The sequence below is a fragment of the Etheostoma spectabile genome, chromosome 8 (genome assembly GCF_008692095.1).
Source record: "Etheostoma spectabile isolate EspeVRDwgs_2016 chromosome 8, UIUC_Espe_1.0, whole genome shotgun sequence".
NCBI classification, from domain to species: Eukaryota; Metazoa; Chordata; class Actinopteri; order Perciformes; family Percidae; genus Etheostoma; species Etheostoma spectabile.
This window is the reverse complement of record NC_045740.1, coordinates 13,155,142-13,169,131: the sequence shown is the minus strand read 5'-3', so window position 1 is coordinate 13,169,131 and position 13,990 is coordinate 13,155,142. Positions and strand designations below refer to the sequence as shown.

At 37.9% G+C, this 13,990-nt stretch overlaps 1 protein-coding gene across 2 annotated transcripts in view; it reads left to right on the top strand.

Moving 5' to 3' along the window:
• The window catches only part of lingo1a (leucine rich repeat and Ig domain containing 1a), a 130,439-nt gene extending 118,496 nt beyond the window's left edge, over positions 1–11,943 (top strand). For both annotated transcript variants that reach the window (XM_032523448.1, XM_032523447.1), the window contains one exon: positions 7,939–11,943. In XM_032523448.1, the coding sequence (XP_032379339.1) occupies positions 7,951–9,798 (1,848 nt within the window). In that variant the 5' untranslated portion in view covers positions 7,939–7,950 and the 3' untranslated portion in view covers positions 9,799–11,943. The remainder of the gene's footprint in view (positions 1–7,938) is intronic.
• The last annotated feature ends 2,047 nt before the right edge of the window (positions 11,944–13,990 follow it).

The following is a 13,990-nucleotide window of genomic DNA, read 5'->3' as shown; positions in this document are numbered from 1 at the left end:
TGTGTGTGTGTGTGTGTGTGTTAGAAGCAGCCCTCCCGCCTGTGAAGATATTTCTCTCAGCCTTTGGGGGGAAAAAAGGAAACAGCCATTCCAGCAGCTCTCTCTGAGTGAGCTCAATCCTTCACTTTCAAGCTTTAATAAATACTTCATATTACCTCAAAAACCAGATAAATACCTCAAGTCTTTTATTTCATTAGAATATGAAAGTTGCTAGATGTAGTTTGTTCTTAAAATCAGATATGAATTATAATAACCTCTAATCCTCTTAATTTTCATCTACTGCCAGGTCATTGGGGCAAAATTTTTATTTGTCCACTGCTTTAATTTGTAATCAAGTATATGCAAAACGGATTTTAATGCTAATAAGCAACTGTTAGCACACTAATATGCTAAACTAACGAGGTGAATATGGTACACATTACCTGCAAAATATCAATACTTAGCAGTGCTGTTGTGAGGATGTTAGCATTCTGATGTTAGCTTTGAGCTCAAAGCTCTGCTCGATTCTTAGTTTTGCTTCACCAGACCCTCCTCCACACGCTGCGGAGATCTGAGGAGCAGTTAACCATAATCCTCATAAATCGTAAAAAGAAACCTCCTAAAAGAAACGTCTTGGATATAGACTCATTTTGAATCAAAAGTTTCAGCAGCACACAGAATAAATGGATAGTAGAGAGAAATAAGATGTAAATTGATTGCTGTTTTAGAATCAGCAACTTCTCTACTATAGTCAACTTTCCATTTTATCATGTTTTCAACAGGTGAAACATTGGTATTTGATGAATACTTCCTAATTTGGTGAACTATAACTTTATCTTTGATGCGTCGAAGCTTGAAAAAATGCTTCAAAAACATAAATGCACAGCAGAAACTCACCTTAACATTAATCAAATGACGTATTGATAGAGGCATTTCAAGGTTCAAGATTATACCATTATAGATTGAATTGCTTGCTTTTAAAGCTGTAGTAGATACATCGATATAGGCCTACAACTGATATTTGCAAAATGTGTTATTAATAGTTTGATACAGTTTACTTTGTCATTCCCTGGTCATACAGGTTGCATTACAGTTAAGTGATTAAAGTGATATTATTATGAGCTCATTATACTTTACAGTGAAGCTGTGGGCCTGTGTAGCTCTCATATCCAAAAAGCTTATCAGTTTTTCTTAGAGACTGCCCCCACTTAGTTTAGGTGAAATATTATAATGGTTCTATAAACAAGATAACTCTTAGAATAAAGCTGTATTTCATAAAAACATAGTGAGTGAAAAATACTGTCATCTTTGATTCAGCTTTTCAAGGTAACAGTCAGGTGGTGATAACATATGTAACTGTTAATATTATTTGTTAAATCACACACATCATTTACATTGTTATAACCTTAATGTCAGTCTAATTTGACTTTGATTGGGAAATTATTCCTGTTTTTTTGTTATTCATCCAAAAAAGCAACTATTGGCAGGCTTCTTTTCTTATTTATTTTCCTGGATGCTGTAAAAGCAGTTTGAGTTCTCATTAGTGAGTTCTGTTCTGAGTCCTTCCAAAATCTTGAATCCACTTTATAAAAGTCTGACATTCTGGAGGCTGTTCCTCTTTGAAAACACATCTCCTTAAGAACCAAACATGAACAGTGATTCTCTGAACAGAGCTTGGGAGACGAGACTAATGAGCCTAAAAATGATGAAACACCACGTATGGACACACACTCCCTCTCTCACAGATAACACCCAACCACATCTGTAAAAAGCTCGCCAAATAAGTGTGAGCTTTGGGTGTAATGAAACATGACTTTTTAGAGTTTTAACAACCCCAATCATGAAACTACTGATCTCTGCACATATTGCGACCCATTTAGAAATTATGGAGTTTTGGCATTTTCATTAACAATGTGTTTTATTTAAAAACTCTGGTAATTAACATATGCACTTGAGCGTGAATCACATTAAAGTTAAGTTTCATGCCCAAGTTGTATTATTTGCCAGCATGGAAATTTACAACAACAACAGTAATCATACATTCAAATAAACATTTACCCTGACACCCAAACCACTCAATAAGGCCCCTAAAACATAGATTACAATATTTTTGATGACCGTTCTACTTCAACTGCCGCACAGTAATGTTTCCAAAATCGTTTCAGTGGTTCATTCAACTCAACAGTGTGAACGGCACTTATGCATTCGCTTTGCTGCTCTCTACCCGCTATAACAGCACTATGCAAGTTTGCCAGACTGGGTAGTGGATCTGTAGCTCCAATGAGACATAATGGGGACAATACCGCTTCCAACCTGTAGGAGCACCAAAACAGGAAAAGTTACATAGTGCTGCTTCAACAAGTGACCATGGAACGTGACCATGGTACCAGTTTAAGTTAAACAGGTAGTTAACATTGAGAATCTGAACGTTTAAGTGTTCATATTGTGCTCATCAGAGGTTACATCAGAATAGGTTTACATGGTTTAATTTTCAAAAAACACCCTATTTTTGTTGTACTGCACATTGGTGCAGCTCCTCTTTTCACCCTGTGTTTTGTATAAGGGCGTGCCACGCTAGCACCTGGGCGAGCATTATAATGTTCGTCACGGAAGTAAAGGCTGGACTACAAGAGAGCTGTTTGGAGCAGTTTGTAAACAGTGATTTCTGTTGGAGATGGTAAGACCCTGTGAGGTGGACTTTGGGCTTTTTCACTTTGTAAACCTATTACATTCACAAAAAAAGTATACAACACAACAAAGGAAAAGGAAAAAGGCCATAAAGCATAATATGAGCACTATGAACACAGACATATTTAGTTAGGGTTAAAAAACACAAACAGGTATTGGCTTAAAGAATGTCACGTAAACCTACTAATTATATCAAAATGAAAGTTGACTTGGTTGACCCAAACCCTGGTCTTTGGAGTAAAAGTCTGTGTATGTCAGGAAATGTAATTGATAATTGCAATGATGATGATTGTATAATTTATCTTTTATAGAGGTAATTCAAAATTTTTCATTTTGGAGGCCATAGATTGTGGTGCTGTTGAATTGTAAGGCTTTATCATTATCACCTTTAATTACTCCAACTTTATTCAATTAATATAACTTTTGCAAGAGAGACCTGAGTACAGCGAAGTGAAGGAAAATGAAGTGTTGTTTATGTTTTCTCCACCCATTTAATGTCTAGGAGGCAAGACTAAGACGTGTTGCTGATAAATGACTGTTAATGCTTTCCGAGTTACTTTAAATATGTTTTTTTCTTATTAAAAATGTATTTGTATCTGTGTAATGGAGTTAGGTATCAGTAAGCAGAGCCCCTGCACAGACACAGTACATGACCCCCTTTTGGGGTGAAGTTCAGGAGGGACGTGTCAAAAGGTTTCATGGCAGAGTTTCATCGGGACAACAGCTGGCCACTGTTGGAATTCTGCACCTTGTTGCACCAACCAGCTTCTTCGCCTGGATTAGGGCTTTGCTGTCCCATCTGTCGGGCGTCGGCTTACATTTAAGCCCTGCCATTTCACAGGCCCACCCCCAGCCAGCAATCCCACCAGGCGGCTTAGCTTTTCAATGACACAAGGGTAACCTTTCTCTCGAAATTCAGCTCGGCGACATTATAGCAGTGTGAAAGTGATCTTACTTGGGGAGCGAAAGGTCAGACTCTCCTGGTTAAGATGGATTTATCCAAAGTATGGTTTTCAATATACATGTTCTGTCTTATAACTACAAGCTGCTACTTACTGTAAATAATTGAACCAATAAGCGTCTTACGAAGCATTTTAAATTTTAAATCTTAGCAGCTGTTTTTTTTATTCTTCCAGCATACACATTTAAACAGATTGATTATGAAAAAATAAAGTAATATAGTGTTGGAGGTTTAAAATACCAACTAATTAATAATACCCATAATGGGCATACTTATACTCCTACATGAATTTGTTACATTTACCTAAGGAGGATAATGGGTATAGTGTCAACTACTAACTACAAATTGTCAGAAGACATTCTGTCAAAGCCACAGGAATACTAATACAATAAAAAAAGTGCAGCCTGGTCTGTCCATTCAGGATTATCCTGCCAGCTGACTAAGCAGTTTGTACAGAAACGGGCTTTGAAGGCTTTTAACACTTTGTGCTACAGATAACGTCGGCATCATCACAAGGATTTCCCAGAAGCTTACAGGTATTTAACTATGGTGTTAAACAAGGCTCAGGAGTAATGTCTTGTGACAGGTAAACTAAGGCTTTGGGCAATGCTTAAGTCGTAACAATAACCCTCCCCAATTATGTTTGATTGTGTTTATTGTGCATTGTGTAATGATGATAGACAGCCTCATTCAGACGCATGGAACAAGATTTAGTTAGGTGATAGCAGACTGTATATGAGTGCTGCATGTGGATAGAAAGCAATTTAACTAACTACAAAATGGGTGCGTACAACCTGTTGAACATGGAGCCTTAAATACAGTGAGTGAAACAAGATCCTTATCCTTCTTAAAGATTATATACCCGAGACTAGACTATAAAGAAATGGTGGCTTGAGTTTTGTATAAGGCTTGTACTAGCTGTCACACCATTGCGTGTGTATACAAAGAAACAACGATATTTTTAGCACCAAAGATGAATAACAGTATATTAATGCGTTTTCCTCATCAAGAACTCTTTCATTATTAAATTAGATTGCAGTTCGATTTTTAACAGGGGCCTAGTCTAGTCTCGACATGAAAATGTTCACAGAAAAGGTTCAAAATCAAAATTGATTAAAACTTCCCAATTATCTAAACAACTGCAGCTTGGACAAGTTAGCAAAAATCATACTTATTGTCTGTTTAATTATGATTGTACATCCACTGATGGCTACTCCTATGCCACTCTGTTATAATAGGTGCATAGGACACCATCCACTTCCTGATGTGAGAAACATCTTCAGGATCCCAGTGGATTTCATCATGAAGGCATTAATCTTACTATTCATTGATCTAGTTATTACTGGTCTTGGACCAGTGGGTCCTCATTTATTCAGCATCGCTGTCTTACTTTTCCTCGGCCACATTCTTTTCCATGAAATGGATGCCCACTCTCATTTCACCTCAATTAATGTAATTCTCTGGGAGCTTACTTGAGTGCTGATGGGAATGAAGAACTGCATTTAGACTACATGCCTGCAAGGGAATGATAACTCCAGATCATTAACAAAACAGAGCTGAAAATGCTTACCCATGGAGATGGCATTCTTCATCGTAATGTTTCCCCTACTTTACTTGTTTCCCTTTGCATATTTGCTGCTGAAGCCATGTGCAATAAAACGGTTCTGTTATGAAAAAACACATGGGCCCACAATTTGAAAGAACAACGGTAAAAGCTTTACTCTCTTTTTAATGGATCCTCAAAAATAATCAGATGAATTATGATTGACAAATCAAGTGCAGTGTCGTTTTTGGGGAATTGTTACCCCTTGCAAAGGAAGTGAGAAGATCCAATCAAGGGATTACAATTTGATAATTTTTTCTCGATTGGGTTTCAGTGTCAGTAGTAATAGCGATGGACATAATAGCATCTTATTGACTGAAATCCAATATGCGATTGCCACATGATAGAGGGTGACAGATGGAATTGAGCTTGTGATAAGGACACTCCTTCTTCTTAAGTGTCTTAACATGTCATACAATGCCCCACACCACTCCATCCTGAAGCGCTCAGCACTGATTTGATCAATGTGGGTTATGGAATAAGAATGATTGAGAATAGCTGAAGGCTGCAAGGAGCACAGCAGGCTCTGATGCAGGTCAACCCTGTACTATCATGTCTGCCTGTTTTTAGATCTCTTGGTTTTACTTGATTACAGATGTTATCATTAAATCCCCAACCTGAACTTTGACCTTAGAGGGAATAACATGAAATTGAGTATAATAAATCTAACTCATAAACCCTCTTTTGATTAGTCGGATATCCAGTTGGTTATCGGTATAGTGGGGAGTAAGTTAATAGTGGTAACAACAACAATAGTAGCAAATGGCACCCAATAATTAACAGTCAACCATAATGTGACCATAATATCACAGATTTGTTTCACCCATTTCTCTACAGTCTCAATCTGTCACATTTAATATGGTTCGTGAAATCTACTGAAGCACAAACATGCACTAACCTTCACAAACCCTGTATGAATTAGAAAAAAAAAAATCAGCATGTGACCAGTTGGCAATCAACTTCAAAGGGAAATTTAGAGGACACAAAAGTGCATACCACTGGCAAAAAAATCTATGTTCTGTAACAACAGCCATGACACATACACGGGAGTTCCCTATGGACATGTCTTGATGAGTGTGAACTAGATGTAAAGGATTTTGTTTCTGAGGGGGGTTTTCACACGCATTTTATCATGTCACTGAATTAAAATCAAACTGCATGTGCTTGGGTATTGGAAATAATGGAATTTAATGTAACGTAATTTCATCAGCATTTCACAACTGGAACCCATCATACAACTAATATTTCTGAATCAATGATGCACCCATAATGCTAACATGTTTTTTTTGCATATAAGTGGAAATGGAATGAAATGATAAAATCAATTAATTGCATTGTTAGTTGAAGTGTTGCAGGCATGCTAACACATGGGATTGAAATTAAATGTGGTTGTTTTTTTTTGCTTTTAAACTGTGTATCTCTCTGTATCCAAATCCCTGTTGGTGTAAGGTCTATATTTCATCGTAAAGGATTGCATGAGCCGAGTGTCAGCCACGGCACATAAATCACACTTGCCACCATCCGTCTTTGATTGCATTCTCCTGTTACTGCTGCTCCACCCCTCTACTGTTTATTTTTTTATTTATTTTTTATTTTATTTTTTTTTACACTCACACAGCAAATCCTGGCTAGATGTAGGGGTGAAAAAAAGAGTTTATAATACCAGAACAAACCACAGATGTGCGCAGCATATGTGTCTATGAAACAGCATGAATTGGATTAGCGTCTGAAAAATGCTGTTAATTTCACTTAAGGCTGTGCCCCTTCACTCCATGTCAAGGTGACAGCATTGACTGATTGATCGTCTCTAAGTTGTGCAGTGGAAATAGTGTTGAACATTCGACAGCAGACACAATGAGTGTGCAGGGCAAAATGTACGTAAATAACTAAAATTATTTGGCTTTTGATTTTCTTGCTGGGATCAGTTCTTTTTATTTTACAGTATATCACAAATAGGTCTGATAGAATGCTGTGCATTCACAGCAGCTACTTGCATTTTAAAATGCCTTTCGAAGTTTTGTGGAGAAACCTGAAGGATGCAGAATTCATAACAATTGGCTCTCTCAATTATGCAAGCACATAGTTTATTCCTCGTAATCGTCCACCTCTATTCATCTCGAGTCTGTGGCAGGAATATTACAGCAAAAGTCATGACTATTTTCTGTTAGGAATTGTGAATGGCATCCTTTTAGCACTTATGATTGTTGAACTAACCACCTGGCAGAAATGGAACACAATAACCAAAGGAAAGTGTTTAAAAACAAGTTCTTACTGCGGCCAATTCACACAACTCCATGTCCAATCTTTCCATATTCAAATCACATGTCAAAACTCACATTTCTAGAGCCATTTTTAATGTTTGATTAAGGTTTGTGGATTCTAGTATGTGTATTTCTTTTTAAAAACTCTTTCCATGAGGTTTGCAAAAAGTGCAATATAAGTCAAATAAATGCATTAACTCTATCATGTCTGATTTGAAATTGCAAACTGCATATTTGAATCTCAGCACATAGCTCAGTGATATCAATATGCCATATAACCTAATTATTCTCCATTTCTCCTACTGTCCATTGCTTGAGATGATTGTAATATTCCAGAATATGTAAAAACAAAACTAAAAATATATTTTTTTCAAATGTCAGGTTGTTAAAATCAGTGTGAAAGTTTTGTGAATCTTATTTTTCCCCTCTTCTTTGTGTCTCCACAGGTAACCGATAAGATGGCGGCTGGGGAAGCGACTGGGCACAGCTACCTGGTGGCTTGCTGGCAGCCCATTCTGATTCTGATGCTCGGCACTGTGCTGTCTGGCTCCACGACAGGTTGTCCATCCCGCTGTGAGTGCAATGTTCAAGAGCGTTCTGTGATGTGCCACCGCAAGAAGCTCATGACAGTTCCCGAGGGCATACCTGCAGAAACAAGACTGCTGGACCTCAGCAAAAATCGCATAAGAACCATCAACCCAGATGAGTTTGCCAACTTTCCCAACCTCGAACACCTGGAGCTCAGTGAAAACACTATCTCCACTATTGAACCTGGAGCGTTTAACAACCTTTATGGCTTGCGGACATTGGGGCTGCGTAGCAACAAGCTTAAGCTGATCCAGCTAGGTGTCTTTACAGGATTGAGCAATCTCACACAACTGGACATAAGTGAGAACAAGATTGTCATCCTGTTGGACTACATGTTCCAGGATTTGTACAACCTCCGATCTTTAGAGGTGGGTGATAATGACCTGGTTTTCATCTCCCACCGGGCATTTCATGGCCTAAGCAGCCTTGAGCACCTGAGTCTTGAAAAGTGCAACTTGTCTTCTGTGCCAACAGAGGCTTTTACCCACCTTCACAGTTTGATCACTCTCAGGCTGCGCCTCCTCAATATCAATGTCATACGGGATTATTCCTTCAAACGGCTCTATCGGCTGAAAGTGTTGGAAATAGCCAATTGGCCATATCTGGATACGATGACCCCAAATTGCTTGTATGGATTAAATCTCACCTCCCTAACCATTGCAAATGCCAACCTGACCACAGTTCCTTATGTAGCCCTGCGGCACTTGGTTTATTTGCGCTTTCTTAATCTTTCGTATAACCCTATCCACACAATTGAGGGGAATAAGCTCCATGATCTTCTGCGTCTGCAGGAATTTCACCTAGTAGGAGGCAGACTGGCAATGATTGAGCCCTACTCTTTCCGTGGTCTAAACTACCTGAAGATTCTAAATGTGTCTGGAAACTCTCTCAGCACTTTAGAAGAGTCTGCTTTCCATTCAGTTGGTAACCTGGAAACCCTTGCCTTGTATGATAATCCCCTGGCCTGTGACTGCCGACTGTTATGGGTTTTTCGACGACGCTGGAGACTGAACTTCAACAGGCAGCAGCCGACCTGTGCCTCCCCTGAGTTTGTCCAAGGCAAAGAATTCAAAGATTTCCCGGATGTTCTGCAGCCTAACTACTTCACGTGTCGCAAGTCTAGGATTAGGGATCGCAAACCCCAGCAGAAATTTGTTGACGAGGGGGCCATTGTTCATTTTGCTTGCCAAGCAGATGGAGATCCTGCTCCAGTGATAATGTGGTTATCCCCGCAGAAAAAGTTTATCACTACCAAAACAATTGGAAGGCTGTCCGTGTTGCCAGACGGTACCCTCGAGGTTCGCTATGCCCAGATTCAGGACAATGGTACATATGTGTGTATAGCTAGCAATGCAGGCGGAAATGACACCTCTCTTGCTCACCTGCACATTCATAGCTACTCGCCTGACTGGCCACACCAGCCCAACAAGACTTTCGCCTTCATCTCCAACCAACCCGCGGAAACTGGTGCTAATGGTACAAGAGCCAATGCTCCTTTCCCTTTTGATATAAAGACGTTGATCATTGCGACCACTATGGGCTTCATCTCTTTCCTCGGTGTCGTCTTGTTTTGCCTGGTACTGCTTTTCCTTTGGAGCAGAGGTAAAGGCAACACTAAGCACAACATAGAGATTGAGTATGTGCCACGGAAATCAGACGCTGGCATGAGCAGCAACACAGTGGATGCTCCTCGCAAGTTTAACATGAAAATGATTTAACAGAGCTGTGGAATTTATTAATTTTGAACTAAAAAAATAAGACAAATGGAAAAGAAGACATTTTCTTTCCTCCCTTACAAACCTGTGGATCCTGGTCTGTTATCATAGAGTTATATGTTTTTTCTTGACTGAAGCACTAGAAAGGAGGGCAGTTCCAGACTTTCACAAGTGAAAGCACATCCGGTGCTACAAGGCATTGGTGGTTTCTACAAGGCCTGAGGGGGCATTTATTGTAAGTCAAATTTGTCATAAGCAGTTCTCCTGTGGATTTATACTGGGAAAAATATATCGGAAAAAAAATACTTCAAACAGCCAGAATGCGGGGGGCAGATCATATTTTGGCCATTGCTGTTTTGTGTCTGTATTTTTTATTTAGTGTTGTTTTTTCATTTCCAAGATTAGATGTCAAGTTATGAAAGAGATTTGTATGGGTTGATGAGCACATTTATAAAACATTGAGGCTTTTCAAGTATATCATCACTATGTGCTACATATGGTCTGTTTTTGTTCATACAGTGATGATTGTTTTGTAATCCATCAAATGTGTATCTGTGTCACAATACCTGATAAAAGAGAAAGAGTATGCCCCCGCAATTAGCAGAAATACTTAACATAGTATGGCACAATTATATCATGGGAACTACTTAACTGTTAGTGATGACAAAATTCAATTTGAAATTTGTGGAGCCCTCTTTGACCAAGAAAGTACAGTGGAGGAAACCATAAAACAGTTTACATTAGTCATTATGTGACCTGAAAAATGAAATGATACAATATAAATGTTCTGAATATATGTAGATTCAGTGATATAGGGATACATCAGTGCAACTTTTACTTTTAACCAATTGTCAGTAATGCACTGTACAAAATTGTTAGAATGACAACTATAACAATATTAAGTGTTTAAGAGTGGCAGCAAATACTGTTGTTAAAATGTGGCTCTTAATATAGGATTTTAGCATTGGAGAAACATTATGAAGCCTTTTGAGCCCAGTATCTGATATCAGTGTCAATCATCCCTAATTTTCATATGTAACCCAGACAATGCACTCACATGGATTGGGATACAGTAGCAAATGTGAGATGCTGCCGATATGATGTGATCTGTACCAACAACGGTTGCAGCATATACATCTTGTAGTTTTGCCATGGAACAGAATGGTTAGTGTTGCTACCTTATACTATACTGTTTATCCCTGACCTTTTAAATTTAATTTCAAAAACTATTATGTATTGGTATAATTTTATGCTCAACATGATAGTAAGGAATACAAGTTGTGGTGCTCACGTTTTTGATACAATGTGCTCCTCAAAATGTAGAATATTTCTTTCATTGTTGTTTATTTTTTTTGATCGTTTTATGAAATCAATGATTTATTGATGCCGATGCTCCCCCCCCTCCCCCCTCCATCAAAGACATGGAAATATTACCTTCCATGATCATTTACAGGTTTGCTATTCCTCAGAAATGTGCAATGTTTTGTCTGGGGAAAAAGAACTGTGCATAGTTGGTTCCCAGTTGGTCCTGCATATAAAATGTGAGGTTACACCCTTTCCTTTTTAAGTACACACTGTGGACAGCTGGGCTTTGCAAACGTGTGTAAGGATAAAGGCTAAGTTATTTATGATGGATGACATTACAGACAACGACACAGTAATGGGCTGAAGTATGGATAGAATATGCAGATGGTTTGAGTGACACAGATGGTTTCACCCATGGAGCAATCTGAAGCAGCTTTGGTGTAATCTGTTTTGCATAAAGGAAAGAAAAAAAAAAATCACTGGATATGGCTCATGATTCTCCCTCTTGCTGATTATGAATGCTCTCTTCGTTCAAAGTGTGGCTACTGTACCTAGCCATTTTTTTGGTCCCGAGTGACCCGGGATTCTGTTTTTTGTTCCTGTTATTCTTTTTTTTTTTTTTTTAATTTTGACCCTGGACTATATTGACCATGTAGTCCAAGCCAACTTTTTACAAAAAAAAAGATACTAAAAAAGAAATCTATGGAAAATACATTCAAATTGTTCTGTGCAATAAAAAGGTAATATGCAGATTCTTTTTTTTTTATTAACAAAATTTTGTTGATGTTGAATTGTTGAGAATATGGTATGTTGTATTAAACAATCTATGGACTTTTTTAAACACATAATGGTCATATCTTGATTTTAATCCCATTAGTAAGGACTAAGCAGTGTTTTATAGCCAAAAGTGACAACTGCGTATGTGTGGGGTTTGGATAACAGTGGTTATTTTTCCAGGTGGTGAGATTTCTAGCAGTGAAAACTCTCACTCGTCACTATTGGTAATTTGTGATTTTATGAATTATTTCACTTACAGGCCATTGTAAACTGGTGTAGTCCTATTGATCTGGATACAAACTCTTCTTCATCCACACAGATTTATAAAAATTAAAAAAATACAGTGCCATAACGCATTGCTGTGTTACTACCCAAGCACATGCTTATGTCTAGCTGAGCATTTGGGTCTAATTTGTTATCCATCAGTAACAATATAAGCAATTTAATTTTTGATATATTTGATTGACTACCATATTAAATGATGATACAGACCGCTAGGTAATTTAATATCATGTTTTCAGCACTAATTACTTGTTTACAGGCCATTGGTAGTTGCCTTGTTCACTTGCCTGGCCACTAAACATTAATTAACCACCATTAGTAAAGGATCACAAAACATTAAGATATGTATAGGGAATGTTATTAATTCACGCTGCACATATGTAATCTGAAGAGACAATTATTGGTGGTCATTAGTTAGTGAACTTCAAAATAAACAAAAAATAGATTCTTAACGTTCAACATCAGTTTTATTCTGGGGTGTCTCTTAACGAAACATGAGCAAATTAGGTTACCCTTTGAAGGACATGGGAAATGACCAGGGATATGACAAGGACAGCCTAGTTTCATTCACATGGTGCTGCTATGCATTACGTTTGAATCCCTGTCCCATTCCTTTTTATTCCACATCTTTGCTTCCTTGTTTAGGGCTCCAAGGGGACTTTTGACATTCCTTTTTTCCTCATGCTCATTTATCTTCTGATTCGAAAAAAGACAGGCAGAATGGAAGAGGAGAGAAGCTATCCTTGAGGCCTCAGAGCCCAGGGGAGTAACGGAAACAACCATTGTTTTCATTTGTCAGATTTTGATCAGTGCTTAAATTTCTAGGTCAGGAATAGGCTGATGGATTCTGACACCATGCGACAAGTCACCTGTCCTCAATTGAGCATGAAAATACAGACACACCTCTGGGTGTTCCTTGCACTCATCCAAATCCATGTGCTTAATGACATCTGGGAAACATGTCATGTAAGCAAACAAAAGTGTGAGTTTGAGTTGGTGAGTTGGTGATCTGTCACATAAAAGAAGCATCAGATTCCTAAAATAAAAAGCAAGTCTTTGGAGATCTATTTTTAGATGTGGAATATAACGTCACAACAGAGAGGCCGTTTCTCATTTCCAGATTATATTCATATCCAAGGGTCGCATTTTAGCACTTGTTTAGGTCTGTGTTTCCATAGTGTATCTTAATTAAACTATTTCAGTCACTGTCAGCCAAACTGTATTTGTGTGTGTGTGAGTGTATATGAGTGACATAAGTGGACTGAAAAGCAAGAGTACTTTTCATTTTATTTGAAATGTCACATCTAATTGAAAGGGCTTACATCTTAATCACTTTAATTAGGCATTATTAAACAGCATATTGTATACTTGTTACAATTAATGCGAGCACAATCTACACATTTGTATGGCTTCGGCAAGGACCATAAACCTTAAAACAAAATGTGGTTGTGACTAGATACACTAACAATCTTTTCACCCATGATTCATCCATAAACATTAATCTTTTTCAACAGTAACGCTGTAATACAGGATAACAATTGAAATCATACATTTATAAGCTACAATATAGTGCATACTATGCCATCTATTAATAGTTTGTTTATAAATAAATTAAAAAGTAGGGGTCAAAATGAAGTATTACCCATCACCCTGCGGTGTGTGAAGCTGGCATCTGTTTTTTTTTTTGGTCTCTGCAAGCGTTGGCAGTAAACAGTTACTATGGCTGAACAAACAAAAGAAAAGACTGATATCACAGATGAAAGTTCACAAACAAAGTGAGATCCATCAACATATTTCTATGTGCATTTTGAAGTGTTTCATTAGCAAATGT